Here is a 23,549-nt window from a genome sequence, read left to right on the forward strand (position 1 = left end):
TTTCCTTCACTGATCTACCCTATGAAAGAATATATCTCACTGGCAGCACACCCTATCCTACTCCTAGGAATTTTTATAATCATCAGATCAAGAGACACAATATTTTTAGTTTTCTTAAAAAAAACCCCACTCTTCTCACCAAAAAATCCCAAGATGTAATTGTGATTTTAAAATTCCACTGGGTAGATGATGTAAAATGACCATTCCCCAAAAGTGTTGACAAACACAAGTCAAATTTACCAAACAGACTCAGATAGGAAATAATTTTTCATGGCTGTTTGGAGGAGGAAAATCTTTTAAACAAACATTACTGCACATGAAAACAAGAACATGATTAGTGCATTTTCCTGAAGTATGGGGAAGGTGTTTTTGAAAACTCCAAGATAAAGATGGGCAACAACCCTTCATCTTTCACCAGCTGGGTAAATACCTTCACTTTTCCATTCAAAGTGGCGGTGCTCTTGCTGATCTCCACGCTGATTCCTTTACTTTTATTACAAGTGACTGGCTTAAAATACGCTATATGAAGAGAAACTTATTTTTTCTGGGTTGAATTCAGATGCAGAAAAAGTGCATGCTAGTATCTTTTTCATTTTTGATTGTGGTCCAATCTGACCAGATTGTTTTTAATACTGTGGTTCAACAGTCAGTCATTGAAAAATCAATTGTTTGCATAGTTCTATTCAGAAGCTCACTCCTACATGCTGAAGCATGCTCTGATAGATGTCAGAGATACATATGGTCCCCATATCCCATATGACAATGCAAAAGACAACTATATGGGCACTCTTTAATTTCTTTTATGAAAACTTATTTATTTTACAACTCCAAGTTATTTTTGACACCTTTTTTTTTCTGACAGATGAAATATTTAAGCCTGATGTCAATGAATACTAGTTAGGGCTGTGTTTGTTTGTTTATTAACAGAGGAGAATGATGATTTTGCTATACTGTGCAAAGCAATAATATTGAAAAATAACTACAATATTATTTTGATCCATTCATAAAGAACAATACAGCTATGGTAATCTCAAATCACTTTGAGTCTAGTCAGTAATGCTGTCTTCTATCTCCCTTTTAATGTCACAAAAATAGATATCCATGAGAATGAAATGTTACATGAACAATAGTATCACATGAACAATATTATCCAAGGATAACGTTTTGGTTTTTTCTGTAACCCGAGTAGAGGGTAAAAGACCTGCTTCTATCAAAGTTAGGAAAAGAATTAACTTTTTTTGTTACAGATATAATAATATCCGGAATAAAAGTGAATAATATCCAGAAAAATTATTATGAGAAAAACTAGAGCTAGAATCATTATTTTTATGAAGAAGCGATACCTTGTACTAGACATTTTCATAGGCTCAGGATAAACTTGCACTATATCTTTCAGGGCCCTGGCTGTATCAGAGGGAAAGAGGATGCATCTCTTATCTGACCTCAGAGAATTCATGTCCTCATAAGAATAACAGGACAGACTAAAGCTCTACAACTGTTGTAATAATATCAGTATATGCAAAATATAGAAATGCAGAGCAAACTTCAGCCAAATCTGTGGTATTAAATAAATTCTAGAGTGGAGAATTGGGTAGACTTCTGGCTGTCTGCAAGACAAACATAAGTGATGTGCAGTTCATCCACAGAAAGACGTGAAACAGTAAAAATTGCAAACCTGGTATTCTCGTATGTCTGCACTGGTAGTCTGTGAGAGACTTTGGAGGGAAAAGGTGGTCAAGAGCCTTTGGAATCACTTACTTGACTGGAAGTTGATCGGAATCTGATCTTAACTCAGTTAGTAGAACATGATAATTTTTGTTACAAAAAAGAAACAAAGATCAAAAAAATGTGAAGGATTTTTTTTTTGTTGTTAGTGTCCATTCTAGTTTTTTAGGAAGATATGATTTTCAGATCTTTACTGGACTCAGTACAGAAATGTAGGATGTAAAATTTTATACTGAAAATGAGTTAGAATTTTAATGAGAAATAGCAACATCCTACTCTGAGTAAAAAATTGTCTTGTGCTTAAAACTAAACGATGGAGATTGTGTTTAGCAGACTGACATAGGAAAGCAGTGTGTTGAGGGAAAGCCAACAATTACCATAAGGTTATAATCAGCCTACTTGGCAGTGTCTACTGAAACTATAAACTCCTTTAAAAAGTCCAGGTACCTGGGGTGCTAAGTCTCCTGCATGCCAGAGTTACATTTGCCTTAGGTGATAAGATGGTGCAAGAGGCATGTATAACCCAAATTGTTTTTAAAAGAAAAAAACAAACAAACTTGGACTCAGTTTAGAGTGAAAAAAATTTTTTGCAAGGAGAATTTATAAACTTGACATCTGATTCTTCAAGTCTTACCTCATGTAACTAAAAACCTCAAACAATTTTTTTTTTTTTAATAATGCAAGTATTTGCAAGTTTACCATCCTGGAGGTTTTGTATTACAGCTAAAACCTCTCCAATATTTCAAAGCTTCAAGTGAGGGAAGGAATGCAGAGTCACAAACCTCCCAGCTTTTCATTCGGCTTACACTGTGGTCTCATCACTTTGACCGGTAACTACAGAATCTGCTATGATAAGTGGCCTTTTTTTTTTCCTCACAGGTCACAAAAAGTAAGATAAAATGAAACAAATGATAAAAACAGATGCTTTGTATCTTCCAATGGCTGGAAAACATACAATTTCCTCCCTTCCAATTTTTCTTGGTGGTATTTTCCCCCTTCATTCAGTTTGCTATGTTGTAGTGTGGTGTAGTTCATATTTTTTCCCTTTTTTCCATCTCTTTGTTTGAAGAGCATACAGCTGAGAAACAGTCTGTAAGAGACAGTTCAGCACTTGTATGTGCTGTGAACACAACAGAAAAGCTTTGTGTCTGCTCAGAATCCAGCAATAGTAAATGCAGGCAGACTTCTGGCTCCCATGTGCACATTTCTGCACACCATAACTTCTGTGAGCAAAGAAGGAGCTCAAGGTGTAAATCTTCTGGTCTGATTTTTGCTATCCAGGATGGATGCAGAAGCTGTTTCACAGGCACTTCCACCGGGGTTTTATGGAGAATATTGCTGACTGGAACTGAGTTTCTGTTTTGCACAGATTTGACAGTTAAAATTAATTTACTTCTAAATTGGATTTCTAACAAAACAGCATTTGTGGAAAAGTTTAATGAAATTAATGAAATTTCATAATTGGTTTTGATGGTTTTAAAAATAATTATCATTACATTTTAAAATTAAATAATCAATTGTCTTAGTTTTATTCGTTGTTAGTTACCATTATTCTAACTAGTCTTTTGTGAGTAATTCTAGTTAGTGTAATAAAATAATAGCTTTAAATGAAATATTGTGCTTAACTTTAAGAAGCTCTTTAAAAAAATACATTTTGTCATAGGAGATGTTTTTTTCCAGTAGGGTTTCTAACTAGAAGGAAAGAGATTTTCTGTTAAGAAAACAGCTCATTGGAAAATCCAGCAACTATAACTCTTAACTTCATGATATGTATTTATTAGAGCCTCATCTCTCAGAGTCCTGCAAACAGTACCTCCACCTTTCACTCAGAATTACATTTATACTAAGAACTGTGGAGAGAAGCATGAAAAGCAATGCCTTACACATGAAAATCCTAAAGTACAGCAAAAACTGCATTTGTTGTTTGTATTTGAAGTATACTTACTTCCCTAAAACAGTCTTGAGATTTCTAGAAGAGTAGCGTTGATGGTATGGCTGTGGAGTATGTGGACACAAGAATAAAGAGATGCAGTCAAACTTCCTGTGCCTACACACGAGTATCTTGGCCTGTTCACTGCTGTATTTCTGACACCGATGCTGTAGCAGCAACCCAGGAGTGACTGAAAGAATCACTGCCAATTCTCCTGTCTTTGTTCTATAGTGCTCCTCTTGCAGTGCTATTTAGACTTTTCTGTTGAAGGAATAGCTTTTAGCTCTGTGAGATATTTAAGTGTTTAGAAGGAAATACACTTAAAAATATTATGGATGAATGGGGACCTTCCTTTCTTCTTTGTGAAAACCTGGACTAAGTTCTGTGAGTACTTTTTTTCAAAGGCTTATGTAAGGCCAGCTCATCCATATTCAGAGTTGTGAACTCCCCCATGAAAAGCAAGAAACTACTCAGTTCATGAGAGATTGTATCTTTCTGTCATACTTTGAAGGTGGGGGAGAGTGGCTTCAATTTCTTTCTGCTTTTCTATTGTAGTGCTTTCTTACTGCTGTGTTGGATTCAGCGTAATTGGTCAGTCATTACAGATTCAACTATAAGCCATAAAAGAAAAAGGAGATTGGTGGAAATAAGGTTTAAGATATCTGGAGCACCTCAGGTTATTAAGGTCTAGTCAGTTAAGATGTTTAGCTCTGTCCTGGTAGTCTTACGTTGTGCTAGTCCTCAGCTTGAGAATTGAACCCAAGTGATCTACTGCTTAAGAGTATAATCATCTCTCTGTTAATGGGAAGTTTTGGCCAAGATTTTGGAGTTTATGTAAGATCATTATGTAAGGTTATTAAATTGCATCCCACATGCCACCGTGAAGGTAGATCATCCTTACTGAAATATGAATGCTAAACTAAAGTAAGTCATAGAGGGATGTGCTTGGTAAAGCATGTACTTAAAAAGGTTTTAGCAAATCTGCAGTGTTTCACTCTCTTCCCTTTCCTGTGTATTTAATGATTTAAAATGGAATAGATCTAAAATCTGGTAACCTTTCTCTTCATAAGGGACAATCAGATTAAGTCTTTTTCTAAAGCCATGAAGTTATATTCTCCTGCTGAATTTCCCTTAAAGTTGAATTCAGGTTTGGCAGACAAGTTGTCAAATTTGTCCAAACATTTTCCTTTGAGATGTCATGCATAATTAGAAAGCAAAGCCTTGTCAAATCAGAAATCCACAAGTCAATACATCTTCCATCATAGAGTGCTACTTGCAATGTGATCTTTGATGTAAATTTTATACTGATTCTTTCTTCTTTTAGAACATGTTTAGAAGTGTATTCATAGTGGAAAAGCTAACCTGCTGGAAAGCCCTTGAGAAAAGTGACATTCTTCTAAGATGCCTACAAATATATCCAGAACTGTTTTGCAAACATTTAAGATCTAAGTTCAGTCTTTGCCAAGCTGAACACAGAATCACACAAATACAGAATCACAGAATGGCTGAGGCTGGAAGGGACAGAGGAGGTCATTTTGTCCACACTCTGCCCACACGCCCCTGTCCTATTCAAAGCAGAGCCACCTGGAGAAGGCTGCCTGGGACTGTGTCCAGATGGCTTTTGAATATCTCCAAGGATGGAGAGTCCACAGCCTCTCTGGGCAACCTGTGACGGTACTCACAAACCTTCTTTGCTGGTTTTTGGGCAGGACGGATTTAAATTTTCCATAGTAGCTGTGAGGGGGTACAGCCTGGAGCCGGGGGGCATATCTAGGTTGTTATTCTATACCAGTCACATCATCTCCGGGGGCGGAAGCAAGGGTGGTGGGGGGCGGAAGCAAGGGTGGTGGGTGTAGAGTCCATCTGCCACTGTTCATTGTCTTGGCTTGGTGAGCATTTTGTATGTAAATCATCCTCTCTTTTGTGCACTATTGTTATTAGTGTTGTTGCTGTTACTGTTTGTTTTCTTTCCTCATTGCTGTTTCCAGTAAATTGTTCTTATATTAACCCATAATCTCTGCCTTTGGTATCTCCCACAGGAGCGGGGAGGGGAGCGGTTTGTGGTTTTCTTTTTAGTGGAAGTACTAAACTGAGGAATACCACTCCTAAGCCAGGACATCTTCACAGTTACAAAAGTGTTTCCTGATGTTCAGAGGGAACCTCCTGTGTTACAGCTTGTGCCCCTTGCCTCTGGTCCTGTCACTGGGCACCAGTGAAAAGAGCCTTGCTCCATCTTCTTTGCTCACTCCCTTCTGGTGTTTATACATATTGATAAGACCCCCTGAGCCTTCTTTTCTCCAGGTGGAACAGTGTCAGCTCTCTCAGCCTTTCCTCAGAGGACAGGTGCTCCAGTCCCCCAGTCATTTTAGGGGCCCTTTGCTGGACTCTCCAGTATATCCAGGACTCTAGCAATGAAGAGTGCAGAACTGGATATAGTGCTCCAGGGGCCACTAGTGCCATAAACACCACATTTACTGCAATTATATTTAAAAAGAGACTTCAACTGAGGAATATTTGGGGGGGGCTACTTAATAAATGCAATTATATTTACATTAAAGGATGACTCAAGGGTGAAGGAGAGAACTGTGGTCTTAAGGTCAACGCAGGCTAAATGTTATCTGAAAGGAGACTTTTAATGGGCAGCTTTGCTGAACTTGTTTTCTTCCTTTGTTCTTGTGCAACTGATTTCAACTACCTAGCTACAGATATTGCAGCTCAGCAGGCGTTCAGAGGCGGATGGAAATTACCAGTGTGCACTTGAACTTCTGAAATAAAGGACAGTATCTCCCTCAAACTTAGACTACCACTGAGCTAAAGTTGTAACTGTTCAAGAGTGGAAGGAACTAGTGATTTAAAGCAATCTGGCTTTCCTAAGATCTTTTTTCTTACCTGTATCTTGTTTTCCTGAAAATCTGTAAGAAAATATACTTTCTGTTGGATTCTACTTTAAAGAGATTATACTGCTTTTACATAATGATAGCCACAACAGAAGCAATTACAAGTTTTAGAAACTTTTAATCCTTTCTAGGCTTTTTTTTTTGAGATTTTTGTTCTGAGATGTGGAATGTAATTTCTGTATAGGTAAGAAATTGGTGGGTTGCCAAATTTTGCTTGCCAATGATTTCTAGGTACTCTAGCTTTGTTTCATTACTATAGAGTTGGTTTCTGCTTTAGGCAATATGCAACTCAAGGATGTATTTCTCTTGTCAGGTCACTCAACAGCTTAGTCTGGCTGCCATCTTCATTCCTTCATTCAGAATAATATTACCATTCGTATTCCATCTTGTATGATGAATATATTTAATTACTAGACACTCTGCAGTGTCCTTACTCCTGGCTACAACTATTTTGCAAGCAATTCCTTCATATATTTGAGACAATTAAAAGTTGCAGTTCTGTAGTGTTCAAAGAAATGGAAATTGTATTCCTTGAAAGGGTAGCTAGATGAATAAAAGCCCTCCAAATCACTGGCAAGCAAGCCTAATGGTATCAATTAATTCTCATAAACGAGCCTAGTCGCAGTTTCTGTAGTGGCTTTTTTTATCATTCTTACTTTTCAGAAATGAAAATAGCAGCAATAGTAAAGAAGTGAACCTGCATAGGGTCATCCCTTTGATTCCATAGAATTGGATGTAGTTTCCAAATGGGAAGAGATGCCTGGAAACATTCATACTAAATTCACATTTTTCCTTTTCATAAGGTGTTGTGAAGTCCTCCAGTTAAAGAGCGTTTTAGGAATTTGTAAAGGATAATTCCTACCATGATGTTTATGAACACTGTATTTTGTGAAATTAGCCTGGAGCAAACTAGTTTATGCTTATCCACATCACAGTCAAGTAAGATGGGGGATCTTCCACTTAACATTTGTCCAGATGACAAACAGGTTTGAGAACCTCTGTGCCAGTTTGTGTATATTACAGACATCTGTTTTGTTGGTGCTGGTTTCCAGACTTTCTGTCAGACAAGGCCCTCAGCTGGGAAGCACTTTCAACATGGATGGCAACAAGAACTGAAGATATACATTCCTTCATAATGGGTGCTCAGCATCTGCCAGTATCAGGCCCTCAATCAGGTACTTAAGAAGAACAGTTGACATCTAGACAAATATATGTGCTATGGAATTATTAAGGGTGACTAGACAAGACTTGTATGTCCTTTGCCTTTCTGCCTCGCATAATGAATGTCTGACCCACTTTTCTAGTGAGAGGATCTCCACCTTGTAAGTGTTACCTTCTAGGGATCCAGACTCATTTCCATGAAGCATTCTCTCATTTTTTCTCTTAAAAGCAGCCAACGTTTATTCCTCTTTTAACTGACATTTTAAACCGATTTGGAATTATACATGGTTAAAAAATAAACCTATGTAAAATGGAAATTCTGCTGCTAACAGACTTTAGTAGCCTAATTTTTTTCCCGTTTGTTTTGGAACTACAAACTGCATTTATTCTTGCAGATAAAATGGTCTGGGAGAATTTTCTGGTCCTGAGGTTGACTGGCACCATGTAGCCAGTCCATGAAAGCCCACACTCAAAATCCAGGCTTTCTGCACCTGTGAGAGGCCATTGCCTGAGACTGTGCACTTTTGCAATGGCCAAATTTCTGCCAGGGAGTTAATACTTGCTAACAATTTAATTGCACAGGCTGACTGCAGCCCATATTAGTAGACCCTTGCCCTGCTTAATTTACTGGTATAGACACAGCCAGTGTGTTTAATTTGAATAAGAGTATTTTGTTGTTGTTTTTGCATATTAAATATTTAAGTATTTATTATTCCCCAATGAATACAGTTCAGAGGCTTTTTAAGGCCACCTTGGCACCTTTAAAATGTCACCATCTATCAACATGCCTAACTTCAGCTTATATTTTGATCTCAGACCCATTTTGACCTTTCACATACTTCTCCATTTCTGCAGTTTACCATGGACTCCTGAGTTAATGCATCTTTGTGTGCATCTAATTGCAAATTTGCAATAAGGAAACAAAAAAAACAGCCTAAACCCTATCAGGGGAGATTTCAAGGGCTCCAAACTCCTAATATCTGAAAATCACAGCATAAGCTGGACTCAGGTATTCTTAGCACTCCCGATTTTTTTGTTTTTTCTTTTTTTCCACAGCAACAGTCAAGCTGTGTGCTGGTGACAGATAATCTGTCATGATATTACGAATCTTCCTTCAGCCACTGTTCCACAGACACCAAGCTGAATAGCATTTTGGCACAGGCAGGTGGGAAATTGGTATGAGGGGTGAGGGAGAGCCAAGATGCTGATGCTCTGAAGCAATCCATCTCTCAAACAGCCTCAGAGGAGGCACCAAGCTGCTTTTCCCCAGTGGAAGTGATTCTGCCACTGCTTTCTCTCCCTCTAGTCTCCTCAAGAGCAGCTGACCCTGAATACACTCTTGTGTGCTGTGCCAGGACAGAATCAAGATCCTTTTCTAAAGTTAACTAGATCATAGAATCATAGAATCATAGAATCATAGAATAGGTAGGGTTGGAAGAGACCTCCAAGATCATCAAGTCCAACCCCTGATCCAACTCCAATTACTATATCATGGCACTAAGGGCCACGTCCAATCTCTTTTTAAAAACCTCCAGGGATGGTGAATCCACCACCTCTCTGTGTAGGCCGTTCCAATGCCTGATAACCCTCTCTGTAAAGAATTTCTTCCTAACATCTAACCTAAACCTCCCCTGGCAGAGCTTGAGCCCATGTCCCCTTGTCCTATTGTTGGTTGCCCGGGAGAAGAGACCAACCCCCGCCTGGCTATAACCTCCCTTCAGGTAGTTGAAGAGAGTGATGAGGTCGCCTCTAAGCCTTCTCTTCTCCAGACTAAACAACCCCAGCTCCCTCAGCCTCTCCTCATAGGACTTGTGCTCAAGTCCCTTCACCAGTCTCGTTGCTCTTCTCTGGACCCGCTCCAGCACCTCAATGTCCTTCCTGAACTGAGGGGCCCAGAGCTGAACACAATACTCAAGGTGTGGCCTAACCAATGCAGAGTACAGGGGAAGAATCACTTCCCTGCTCCTGCTGGGCACACTGTTCCTGATGCAGGCCAGGATGCCATTGGCCTTCTTGGCTACCTGAGCACACTGCTGGCTCATGTTCAGCCTCCTGTCAATCAGCACCCCCAAGTCCCTTTCTGCCTGGCTGCTCTCCAGCCACTCTGTCCCCAGCCTGTAGCGCTGCAGGGGGTTGTTGTGGCCAAAGTGCAGGACCCGGCACTTGGCCTTGTTGAACTTCATTTCATTGGAGTTTGCCCATCTCTCCAGTCTATCCAGATCCCTCTGCAGAGCCCTCCTGCCTTCCAGCAGGTCGACACTCCCTCCCAACTTGGTGTCATCTGCAAATTTGCTGATGATCATCTGCAAATTTGCTGATGAGATTTAGCCTGCTATCTCCTTCTAAGGAGCTACTGTCAGTATCTTTTGCACCATTGAGTTAGAATGAGCCTTGTGTAATCCCAAATCCCCTCTGAGCATGTATTTATTCTTCAATTTAGGAGGATTGCAGTTCTGAATTTTTTTTCACTGTAATTTTCTTTACAGAATTGTTTGCTTGAAATAGGACTATTTTCTGCAGTTAGACTGATGAGGTTTTTGTATCTTAGTAGTATTACACACAAAAGAATCTATGCATTTCATTTGTAAATCTTCAGAAACATTTATTTAAAATTTGCTAATCTATTATGTTTACAATCTACTCATTCTCTAACCTGTCTGTGTTATCACAGATGGGTAAAAATGTCAGTAAACACATGAGCCTCCATCTGTTTCTCAAAATGAAATGAACTTTCAAAGTCTAAATTATTAAGAATAAAATCCTGATACAAGGAAAGCTTGGCCCAGAAAGCCCAGGCCTAGTTTTTATGTTAATGAGGATTCTACCACTGCCTCGTGATCAGCGTTAACAGACCAGCTACATAAGAAGCCGTTGCTCTGCTCTTTGCATTAGCCTTCTATTTTTATTATTTTATTATGGGGAGGAACAAGTTTACCTCATACCTTTGAAAATAGAAACATTTATGAGTTTACATGGAGTTAGCTTATGGTGTTAAGGTTTTTCAAACCAGGGTTCTTGGTTGGAAATTAATTTAAAGTTAATTATATATGCTGAACATCTGTGTAGTGTCTTGTGCATCTCTGTGCTTCCACCATGATTTCACAGTAAACCAGCAGCACCTCAGTGACTAGCCCTTTGCATCACCTGCCAAAATAAATGCAGTGTGTAGCTTACAGCTTTCTCCTAGAGATTTTGATTTACTTTGCATGTCCTGCAAAGCAATGGCCTGCACCAAAGCTGCTTCTGCACAGCAAATGACCTGTGGAAACCCCTTGCTGCTGTGGGAGCTGGTGGCTCACAGTTCTTGCCCCTGCTCCAAGGCTGTTCAAGAGCTTGTGCTTCCACAGGAATTTGGAGGTAGGTGGCAGGAGGCTGAGAAGAAGAAAGGAAGAAGATATAAGGTGGTTCATGAGCTTGGATACAGGGATTTCTTGGCTGCTTTTTGATGAGGGGAGGTGAGATATATTTGATTAATTTAGAACAGTGACCAAGGCAGGCTCTCATGAGATTTAACAGGTTAGCTTTAAGCTTCCTTCAGTTGTTTTTACATTAAATTTTGTTTTCTATAAATTTTATTTCAAAAGTCCTTTTGGTTTGCCTGGAACATTGTTTTCCTGCATTCATATCTTACTCCTTAGAAGCAGATGAAGGAAAATTATTAGTTAGCAGCAGTTAGTATACCTGTGAGCTCATCTAGCATACCTTTACACCTTGTGTCATCATTTATGTAGAAGATATGTGCTCCCCTCTTTTGAAAGGTAGTGTTTCACATCTGCTTCACAGGGAGGTGCAGGAAGTGGTCAAAGCTGCCTTTACTCACCACTTCTGGAGCTCTGGGATAAGGTGCGTGTTGAATCATATATGAGGTATATTTGTGTTCTGGCTCAAGGAGAGAAGATTTCCAGGAATTATTAGGCTAACACTGACAATCTGGCCCACTGTCACAGAAGGGCACAAGCCCAGAAGTTGGCAAGTCAGGCTGCGATGCCCTTGAAGAGTTGTGTAAACAAGCATGCACAGAGCCACCTGTCCCCAGCCTGCCCTGAGAACCTAAACTTCCATAAATTGCCAACAAAATCACTTGCCCTGTCTTAATTGTAAAGAAGAATGAGCCTATTAAATATCATACACATTAGGAAGACATGCTTCTCTGCTGTGATTTCTTTTTCACTTTATAGATCACCCTTTTCTTTTGCTTGAAAGGGAAAAGAAATGCTTTACTTGGGTATTATTTAATAAGTACTATTAACTTACAGAAGTATGAAAAAAATACCGGAGGACCTATTTATTTTTAGAGTGTCTTCTGCTTATTTTTCCAAATGCTGAGAATTTCAATTTTTTATTTTAAGTAGCTCAGGGAACCTTGAGATGTCCATTTCTCAGGACTAAGTATTTAGATCCTTAGCCCATACTTCACCCCATGGTGTATTCCAGTGACAAGAAAAATGTCTGCCGGCTTTCTCTCATGGACTCAACACTGAGGATATGTGGACTTAAAAACAAGGTGATTTCAGACTGATTTTCAGGAATATCACATTCAGTAGCTTGTGTGACAGGTCCGATAACAGATTTTATCCAGCTTTAAATACTACCAATTGGATGAACTGGTGCTCCTTTCCTAAGAAAGCACCAGTGCTGCCCATCACACTGTGATGATGGAGATGATACTGTCCCACAGACACACAAAGTATGAGTTCCTGTGCTAGCTAAGCCTACTATACCTCAGAATAAATTATTCTCCAGGAAGGAGTGGGAGTGTTTTCATCTTTGACCTCTGGAACAACAAATGATAAAAATATAAAGATGTCTTGTGAATTTTTAAAGTATAAAAAGGCTCAAAATGGAACATCTCTTCCCATTAAATATTTTAAAAAATATCATCTATCTCAATAAAATAGAGTACAGTAGCCTGCACTTCAGTATTCTGCACTAGAGTACAATAATTCTTGATGCACTTTTCCACACTTGATTTTTCTCAGTTGTGATGTTTTGAAAAAGTAAAACACAGAGAATTGAGTACCTCTGTTTCAGATGTGTTGTACTATGTGTTCAGGGAGGAAAAGAAGAATTAAAAATAAAATTAAAACCCAAAATATATTTTTCAAAATCAGCACTTTTGTTTCAAAGATAAGGATTTTATTTTCTTGCTAAAAGCTTAAACAAAATCCATATCCTTCTTCCCATGCCTGTCTGCAGCAAAACTTTTAGACACTCTGTTTGTTAGCAGTAAGATAACGTTGTAGAGAAAAAAATTAATGTAATTTATGAACTGTTTCTGTCATCTCATATTCATGGCACCAGTGACAGAAACATCTTCTAGTAGGCCCTAGTAAATTACTAAACCCATGCAAGGAAAATGTTCTTGTTAATAAAGAAAAATATTTGTGTGAGGAGGTCATCAGGAAGAAGTTTCAGACATAACTCACAGCAGACATAGACAAGTTATAAGAACTGGAGGAGAGAGGTTTCTTGCCAAGAGTAACTCTTGTTCATTGCCAAGATGGCACATACCTTATCTTCCCTGGCATCTCTTGTATATGTTAAACTCTCTTCCACAAGTCTTAAGCAGTTGTTTTAGTGGTTCTCTTTCAGGTAAAGGCTCACTCATTTAAATCAAGCTACAAGGAAAGTTAAGTGATCATCTTCACTTATCCCCTGGAAGCCTTTTCATGTCCCCCAGACTGCCATACTGCTAAGGTCTCTTGCAGGGTAGATGTTAGATCCCTTGTGAGCCTTCTGTGTATAGTAAAAGGAGAGGAATTATTTGGCATCAGTGTCCCATTGTTTTCAGATTCACTGAGCACCTTATGAAAGGAAGAAAGGATAAAAAGATATGTCTCCTGCTTTGGGTGGGAGACAAAGGAGGAAGCAATATAAATTTGGCAGAAAAGCCAACCTCCTTGTGCTAGAATCTGGAGAGTTTTTTGAAGAATGTGATTTACAATTGTTTGCAAGAGAACAACTGGCTTCATGTCTGCTCAAGAAGCTGGAATAATGGATTGCTAAATAAGGTTGGGGAGGTGAAATAGCAGGCTTACTCCTCTTACCTTGCTAAGCTGAGCTCAAAACTATGAAGTCACAGTTCTAAATACACTCTGGAGCTACTCTCTGGAGAAAGCATAATTGAGGAAATTATAAACTGTCACGTTAGGGGTCTTACTGCAAATTTTGCAACTCTTAGGCTACCCAAGTCTTTGAAATTGCACCTAATAAGGAAGCACTCTCTTCTGTCCTCTATTGAAATGGAGTTTCGCAGAAAATTAAGACATGGGATTAGATTCAGTCCAGGACCTTGGCTACCTGACTGGTACTTAACTGTTAGCTGCTTTAATGAGGCAGTCTTCCTGAAGTGAGTGCCTAAGGTCTATATTTGGTCACTGAAGAGAGGAAAGTCCTACAGAAGATCTCCACAAGGATATATTATCTGCTTCTGGTGTAAGTGGACAAGTTTTTCCTACTGGGAACTTCCGAAGCACTTTATTTTCTCCACTGAGGAGGACTGCTTCCTTCACTACTGATGCTCAGAAATAAGTTCAAAACTTAAGCTAGCTGGGCAATGTCCTGAGCATACCTATTAAAATAAAATGGCCATCTTAATAATCCTGTTTATCTCCATCTTTTCCAGTCTGAGCAAACCTTGGTAATCAGTCTTGCTTTGTCCTTGTAAACTGAGCAATTTGCTGTCCTAACAATTATCAGTGCCAATAGATGTACTGGGTCTGGCTGGGATGGAGTTAATTTCCTTTATAGCAATCCATATGATGCTATGTTTAGGATTTGTGACCAAAACAGTTGATAACACATCAATGTTTTAGCGGCTACTGGGCTGCGCTTGCACAGCGCCAAGGTTTTCTCAGTTTCTCATATTGCCTTGACAACGAAAGGCTGGGGGTGCACAAGAATCTGGGAGGGGACACAGCTGGGACAGCTGACTGCAACTGACCAAAGGGATATTCCATACCATATAACATTGTGCTCAGCAATGAAAGCTGAAGAAAAAAGATGGGGAAGAAAAAGGAAGGATGAAAGTTCAGAGTTGTAGCATCTGTCTTCCCAAGTCACTGTAACATGGGGTGGAGCCTTGCTTTCCCAGAGATGGCTGAACACCTGCCTGCCAATGGGAAGCAGTAAATGAATTTCTTGTTTTGCTTTACTTGTGCACACAGATTTCCTTTATCAATTAAGCTCTTTATCTCCACTAAAGTGTTTTGTCACTTTCACCCTTCTGATTCTCTTCCCCGTCCTTCTGGTGAGGAGTGAGTAAGTGTCTGTGTGGGGCTGAGCTACCTATCAGGGTTATCCCACAACAACAGAGAAGTGCTCCAAATAGTTGTTACCTTTAAGAAGGAATTATAAGAGAAAAACAAAATAGATCTGTAATAAAGTCTACTGAATAATTTTTCAATCTAACTTTTTGCTGTTAACAAGTCTCTATTAGGAAAGATACTATTTCCCCAAACAAAGGTGTAAATATCAGCCTATGCCATTGTGCAAACAGAAGACTTAATGCCTATTCTGATTTTAACACGGGGTAGAACAGAAGAAAACAAACATCACATGATTCATAAAAGATATTTATAAAACTCTAATGATTTGTGTGGATATATGAACTACTGAACTAACTCTTCAAACAGGAAAAAGTGAAAATTTCTTACTAAAACCTACACATTTCTATGAATGGTGAGGAAGTTGAGGTAATAAAGGGTTAGTGATGTAAGAGCCATCCTCAGTCACACACACAGCTGGAAAAGCAGAAGAAAATTCTTCTCATCTTGATATTGACAGTTAAAGCATTGTCTTCATCACTAATCAATCCAGCAACAGTTCCAGACAGATATCTCTTGAGAAATTCATGTTACTCAAATACTAAGACCTCTGGAATTAGAGAAAGCATGTAATTACATTAGGTCTGGAGAACTTGTTACAATTGTTGATTAGGATTTCCTATTACAGAGAACTACCCTAGAGAATTAACTACCTAGAATCCTCTATATGTGAGAGAATAATAAAGTTTGCTACATTTTTTTAAATTCATTTTGTAGTTTTTAGAGTATACAACTGAGGCAAGAACAGTAATCTGTACTCTACCTGCACAGTTCAAATTTACGAAATGAATTTGGCACTGCAATTAATGACTTCATCTCAAGTGAGATTATGAAACATTTCATAAAGCTTTTTTCAAAGTTTTGTGCCATCTCTCCTCTAACAGAGTTTACACTGCCAAATCATAGAAGATACAGCTGAAAAAGTTGTATTACCTTTTCTAGCTTTTTGATTGTAGTAAATACAAGTGATGTAACTATCCTTTTTGACCAGTTCTTTGACTTAATTCCAGAAGCTAGCTTAAATTGACAGGATTTTTTCCATGCTCAGTCTAATCTACTTTACAGAAAAAAAACCCCTTAAGCCCTGAAAAGCCTGAAAGACAGCAAAAACAATTACTAAAGCAGATGAAGATACATGTCATGTTTTAAATCAGCAATTGCTCTAATTTATATTTATTATGCATAAGCTGTTCTTCATTCTAAGGAGTGGAGGCACTCCTTAGCTCATAAAAGTTCAAAATATAGTTGTTAAATAAGATTTCTTGAGCTACAGCATGCTTACAAAATAAAATCTGTTGTCTTTAAGTTTTAGAAATTTGACTGATACTTTCATGGCTATTCATATTCTAGTATGCAAGGCAAAAGCCAACCCTAGCTGTACATGCACAATGATGGGCTTTATTTCCATTCAGGAAGGAGATGTAGTCAGGGTGGAAAGTTCTATGAAAACATTATCTCTGGGGTTGTTAAAAAGCAAGCAGAGTGCTAGGAATTAGTAACAAAAGTCAAAAGCAAACACGAAACATGGTGCATCCATGTCTTGACTACTGCAAGATCTAGTCACAGATTTCAGACAGGAGATAGGGGAATAGGAAAGATACAGAGAGACATGAGGTAGGCGGGTATATAGGACAGATAATGATAAATCATGGTCTGGGTCAGTTTCTGTATCACAGAGATTAAAATAAAGAAGACTATGAAAGAAAAAAAACTTCTGATGGGAGATATGAGAGAGCTCTATAAAATCTTGACCATCCTGGGAACAATTAGTCACTGTTGTTCACAATCATAAGAACAAGGAGACATCAAATGAAAGTAGTATCTAGTAGGGTAAAACAAATAAAAGGGAGCAATGCTTCATGGAGTGCACAGGCCTGTTGTAGAATTTATTGCTACAGGAAATCCTAGGTGCCAAAAGTTTAGATAAGGTCAGGAAGTTGCTTCTGAAAATGGTTTGACAAATTAATGAAAGAAAGTTCCATCAAGGGCTATAAACCGTACTGGTTAGAAATGAACTCTGGGCCAGAAATTCCCTAAGTTGCAGAGTGCCAGAAGTTGTGAGAAGTTTTGCTGTGGGTAGGTTGAGGACATGCATGTCTACTTGTTTTATCCTTTCTTTGTGGCATCCAATAAAGGTCACTTCCTGAAATAGGATACTGAGCTAAATGAACCTCTGGCCTGTAAAAGTATCACTAATCTTACATTGTGCCCTTGTCCCATAGCAGAGAGAGTAGTGGCAAAACATTCTCTACTTCCTGTTTAATACACTTTCACCTCTTTTGCAATATGGATTGAACATATTGCAAAGTAACTTAGTGAAAGCATGAGCTCTTTCTCATCCTTTCTCCAAATATCCTCTGCCTCTGGATGAAACTGGAAGTAACAGCCAAGGCAGGAACACCCTGCTACTGCTTCCAGGATGTGGCATCCTGGAAAAAAGCTGTCCCATTTTGTACCTTGTGCATAAATGCTGGTATGTATTTTAAAATATTCTGTGGCAAATAGCCTGAGATTTTAGACTGGGGCCAGATGGCTGATTCAAGTGAAAATAACACAGAGGAATGAGCACTCCAGAAAAACTGAACTGTCTAGGTAATAGGATGCACAGGCTCTGAACAGTACTGCATGTCTGTTACTTTGCATTTCAATACTGTGTTCATAAAAGTAAGAAATAAAGACCTGATGCATCTCAAGACACTGAGAATTTAAAGCTATTTCTGAAACTAACTTTAAATTTTTGGCTTTTCAAGTGAACTCTTTGTTTAGGAAGGGACAAGCAGCCACAATTTTTGAGCCTTTCTTTTCGTCCACTAAAATTATGCCACACCATTTTAAAGATAAAGTGGAATTTAAGGCTTGTATTTTCAGATTTACAGAAAATATATTATTCAATAACTAAGTAGTATAACAGGATACCACATATTCACATTTATGACCATCTCCTTTTTATCCTCTGAATGCAGAGAACTGCAATATCAAAAGCACAAGTAGAAAAAAAAATTTGATGCAAACTATAAAATATTCAGTATCAAGTCTCTCATTCACACATAGGAATTTTACAACTGAAATTTCCTCATTGACTTATGGCTTAAGTAGGGTAAATATAGCTTGAACTTACTATTCTTTCCTTTTCCCCCTCAGAAGATGTCCAACCAAATTTGGGAATTTTTAAATCAAATTTTTAAGTGAAAAGTTAAATTGTGCTTCCTCTCCCACAAGTTTGCATGTTCCCAGTGCTTGACATTTTCCATTCTCATTGTTTACCTGTGGTGGATATGGAACCAAATATACTACAGGACATACCATGAACAGCTGCAGCAACAGCACCAACAAAAGCAACATGTGTTGTTGGGCCTTTGGTTTCCAGGTGCTTGAGACACAGCTGATGTTCCTTCATTTTGTGACTGCTGCCTCTTTCTCATTTCAGCTACTTCAGTGCCCAAGTGGCTATAAGAACACAGACATAAGAGATGTACAGAATTACTACAGATTGTCATAAACGACATTCACATTTCTACAGCAATCTCTGATTCAGCTGATTCTTACAGCTCATGGCAACAAAAGCACGTGACCATCAACTGAGCTGGCCAAGTAATAGTTCTACTGTGCTAAAGGCAGCTTCCAAAAGACCACATTTTAGTGACTAGCTTACACTACTGTGTTGTTGAATCACGCCTATTCTTAACGCTTTGGCTGGGCTCAAAGGACTGTTTATTATCACTGTTTCGAACAGCAAGGCACACAGCTTCTGTAGCACTTGGGAAAGACCGAGTTGTTCCTTACCATAAGACTATCACAGCTCTTTCCATTGTACTAAAAATACAGTGGGATGACTTTAAACATGAGCTGGAAACTGATCTTTTTTTACTTTTTTACTTCTTTAGTCAGGGCTGGACCAAAGAAATTATGTAAGTGATATTATATAGGCACTAACAGCTGTCTGTTAAGAGCCAAGATTGTTGTAAGTGTCATAACTGAGAGGCTTGCTACTTCTTTATAAATAAAATGAATGATAAATATGTATTTCTAAAATGCTTCTCCAACTTTGAGACAATTTTCTTGTCACAGATTTTCTCTTGCTCATTGCCAGTTTTTTCTAGGTTTTATTAGGCCAAGATATTTTTCTTTCTGGTGACTTGAAATATGCAGCTGCAAGTAGTATACCATGCATTATTTAATTTTCAAAAGAAGTTAAAGATTTATTGCTAAGTTATGTTATTTAGGGAGGTTTAGATGTCAAGATCCTTCTAATGGTTCACATATTTGTACAACAACTATAAGTTTCTCAGAGTAATGGCTAGTACAAACACATATAAATTAGAACAAATTTAGTACTTTTGCCTTTGAAAAAGTACTAACAGATTACTGTGGAGAGAAGCCTGGTTTAAAACAGAAGTAGGTAGAAAATGATCTGGTGTGAGCAGCATGCTCTATGCTCCACACCTCCAGGGTATCCTGCTACAGCCGGGAGTGCTGGGGAAAGGCAAACTTGGTTGATTTGCCACCTGGGTACACCATACACAAACAAGGGATGTGCCACTCCACCTACATGCGTTCAGGCAGCAGCTGTGAGAGTTTGCATTTACATGGTTGCTAAAACTCCTAAAGATTTTATTCTGTAATAGTGTTCTTCTAGACAGCTTTCACACAACACGTAGCAAGGATACTAAGCTTCAGAACTCAAACTCATGCTTCAAAACTCAAGGTTGGTGGTTATTTCAGCTTAGTGCTAAAATTACTACTTTTCCCATTTACACTGTCACTGAGCAGAATCAAGTAATTTCTGGAGTGTTTGGTCAAATCAAACAATGAAGAACCATTTAACGACCCACGGTGGGTGCACCTGCTTATGCTATTGATATTACTTCTTATGGTTTATAGCTGCTCTTACAGATTAAAATAACACACAAAAAAAACCCCACACCTTTTTTTCTTATCAGATGTAAACCTGTGTTGTTAACAAGGGATACTCTGACATAATTGGAAAACTGCCCATATTTTTACAACAGATTGGAAGTAAGGAAAATGTGTTGCAGCATAATATGTAGCTCAGAGAGTGAGTGACAGTATGGAGTCACTTTCTCCAAATTAGAGTACTGAACTTCTGCTGACTGTGCATGATGCAGTTAAATTATTTCATAGATAGCTGTGTCATGCCTGTGAATGGTATTTGCTTCAGCAAGTGTAATGACTGCAAAGAAATAAAAGAACATTTGTTTCTTTTAATCAAGATAGAGATTCTAGAAATATTTGTATAACCAAAAAACCACAACGAAATTTATTAGTTTCAGAAATGAGTCAAATTACCCATATTTATGTATTTGTTGGGCTGTAAGCCCATTCATTCCACCCACATACCTGAAGTGAAGCATTTTTTACACAGTTTTAGCTATATATTAAAAATATATTATATGACTAGAATCTGTTGCACTATAAATAAAGGGGCCAGGATGAAGGTTATCCATTCAGACATGATGATGAGAGTTGGCAACTTCGCTGTAGTTTCACAATAACTTTAAGACACCACAAGATGCTCCTGCCTCTGAAATACATATCTCTCTCCCTTTTCTCCTGCCCAGCTTACAGTCACTCATTCCCTCACCTGAGCTGTCCCCTTCTCTATGTTGGCAGTAGCATTTGAGGAAGTACTTGGTGAATTGGATAAAAGAATAGGCATGATTTAAATTTAATCCAGAGGGGAAAGGGAAAAAAAATTAACTTGCTTCACGTCCCTGTCTCGTTCACCTTGGGAAGATGTGACCACTTGGACCACAGCAAGGGAAGAAACAGTACATCAGGAAGGCAAGGAGAGTATGGGGACCACTTTCTTCCATTCCTGCTCACACCATCAGCATATGATGATGAAACAGATGGGAGTTGTGCAGCTGCAGAAAGGTAAAATCTGCAAATGCAATTCCCAATACACAGCATGTGACAGAGGGAGTCAGAGTCAGAAGTGGGTTTTCACAGGAATGGTTCACATCCTCAATCTTGCCCAGCAACTCAACCACTGAAAATTGTCCAGCATTCATCTTGTGATGTGGACTGCCACGGCCAACTGTTTCAGAGGTTTGCAAGTTCAGCAGGACAGAGTTGTGAGGAAACATGACTCCTTATTGTAGAGCATTTCAGGAGAAATGGCTTCCTCCAAGGCTGCTCAGAGCACACAGGTTAGCCAGTCTTTAGAGTGGGACTGCTTGTTTTGCAATGCTGACTGCTCTGGAGTATGGAAAGGGACAGAATCCATCCCCTTTCTGACCATGTATTATTTAGAAAAGGAAGAAAGACGTCCTTGATTGCATGTACAGTTATACTCATCTCTCTAGGCTGTATTTGAAAAAGAAAGATAGATATAAAAGAAAAGAATCAGAGGATCAGAGAATCATAGAATGGCCTGGGTTGGAAGGGATCTTAAACGTCATCTAGTTCCAATCCCCCTGAAATGGACACCTTCCACTAGACCAGGTTGCTCAATGCCCGTTCAACTTGGTCTTGAACACCACCAGCGATAGGTCATCCAGAACTTCTCTGGGCAACCTGTTCCAGTGCCTCACCACCCTCACAGTACAGAATTTTTTCCTAAGGAAGAAAGGAAGAGTGAGCAACTCCCCCAAATCCCACATATACATCCAAGGAGAGTTTGCATTCTATCTCTAGTATAATATGTATGATAAAGCATTAATTACAATGCCAGCAAAGTGCTGCAGTGGGGTATATTTTGAAATTAGTTGTAAACATGGATACTGTAGACTAGGATTATCCTTAGCTTCCAAGCATTATGAGGAAAGATCTTACTGGCACAGTGAGAAAAAGTTTCTGTCCTTTCCACAGTTGACATTGGTGTTCCCCCTAAACCTTGTTGTATCTCACAATGCAAATGTTGATTTCACTTGGCATGACTGGTGCACTGATCAATAAAAGCATGAGGCTGAAAATCCAAGCAATGGGACAGTGTTCTCAGTGAATGCACATGTTCACTCCACTGGCTTAACCACTGGCTGAAGTCAAAGTTATCAGCGTTGTTCTTCAGTTTGTTTTACATTCTCTCAGACAGCTTCTAAGCTGAAGTCTATAAGAAATGTGAAAAATCCACCCTGTGATGCAAAGCTATAATATGTTTACCGAGGATGAAGTAGGATGGGTGGAAACTTTAACCTCATGCTCATTTTGGTTAGATTTCATGTTTCATGTTTTATTTGCAAATATCAGGTGTCATCTATGCAAAACAGTAATTGATTCCATTAGATTGTTTAGGTTGCAGAAGCAGGAATATCTTAATTCTTGGCTATATTTAGAACCTGAACTGTAGACAGAGGGTTTATATTTGGTGCCTTGGTCCCAGGCATGAAAAAGAAATTTAGAATCTTTAATTCAGCAAGTAAATGATGAGATGAATTATTTTTCTGTACTTAAGTGTAAAAGTTAGTACATAATTGTGAAGGAGTAGAATGTTGTGAACTGATACTGAGTAGACCTTCTAGGATAATACAAATAGTACGTACTGTCTCCAAGATTGCAGTTTGCCTTTTAGCTTTTTCATCATTTTCATTCTTCCTGACAGCCTCTAGCTTGGCAAAAATGCTAGGTGGTGAAGGTGGGCCTTTGTCCAATGGAAGAGTTTTTTCCTCGGTTCTCTATATATGATCTTTCAGACCATAAAGTCACAGGTATCAGTTTCTTTTGCCAGTTTTGCATCTAGTTCTTTGCCTCCATTTGGTGGCATGCTTTACTAACAGTTTTATGATATCCATTTGTGCTGACAGGAAATAGGAATAGTATTCCAGCTTGCTTGTCTGACTCATTCTCTTGGTGGTGGGTAGATATTATGGCCCTTTGAGCAATCCCATAATCACGAAGGACTTCATTTCACAGAACATCTGCTGTCCCTTCTCTGCAGCTGAGGAAAGGAACCCAGGGGTACCGCAACTGTTTATCTTACCAGTTATGAGATAGGTAGCTCTTTATAAGCCGCAGAGCAAGAAAGTCTGTGCAATCCTGTGTTTATCTTCAATCTTGTAGTGCTAGAAGAATATAATAACTAAAAATCCCTCTATTTCGAGTAAGGCTTCCTGTCAGTTTTGGAAACGATGGCACGAGGATCTATTTCTTTGTTCAGACAATCACCATTTATTCCCCTGGGTTCTTGGGGATACTTATTACAGAAACCCCCTTGTGTACAGAGCACTGTCTTGGGAAGAGAGCTCAAAAGAAGTAACTCACAGAAGAATCAATTGGTTTATTACCTGGGCAGCCCTATTGAATACAGACTTCAGTCCTTCCAAATTCCACAGAGTACCTCTACAAGATGAAAAGAAGGTAATTTCTGAAGGGTTGTACCTCCCTGCCTCTCCACCTCCTGCAGGACTTGTGCTAGGTTTTATCTAGGTTTTAGAGTGTTTTCCCTAGAAATTCCCAAGGAGCTGGACATAGCAAAAAACACAGGCTGCATCATTTCAATCATTTTGTTTGATGTCTATCTTCTGATGAAGCAAAAGTAAGCTTTTTTCCCCC

General features: G+C 38.7%; 1 protein-coding gene across 4 annotated transcripts in view; it reads right to left on the reverse strand.

The window, feature by feature from the left end:
* RGS17 (regulator of G protein signaling 17) overlaps window positions 1–23,549 on the reverse strand; it is a 75,343-nt gene that overhangs the window by 14,174 nt on the left and 37,620 nt on the right. For all 4 annotated transcript variants that reach the window (XM_027688625.1, XM_027688599.1, XM_027688608.1 and 1 more), the window contains exon 2: window positions 18,342–18,485. In XM_027688625.1, coding sequence (XP_027544426.1) covers window positions 18,342–18,460 — 119 coding nt within the window. In that variant the 5' untranslated portion in view covers window positions 18,461–18,485. The remainder of the gene's footprint in view (window positions 1–18,341; window positions 18,486–23,549) is intronic.

Source organism: Neopelma chrysocephalum, unplaced genomic scaffold (assembly GCF_003984885.1).
Source record: "Neopelma chrysocephalum unplaced genomic scaffold, ASM398488v2 Primary Assembly neopelma1_23, whole genome shotgun sequence".
Lineage (NCBI taxonomy): Eukaryota > Metazoa > Chordata > Aves > Passeriformes > Pipridae > Neopelma > Neopelma chrysocephalum.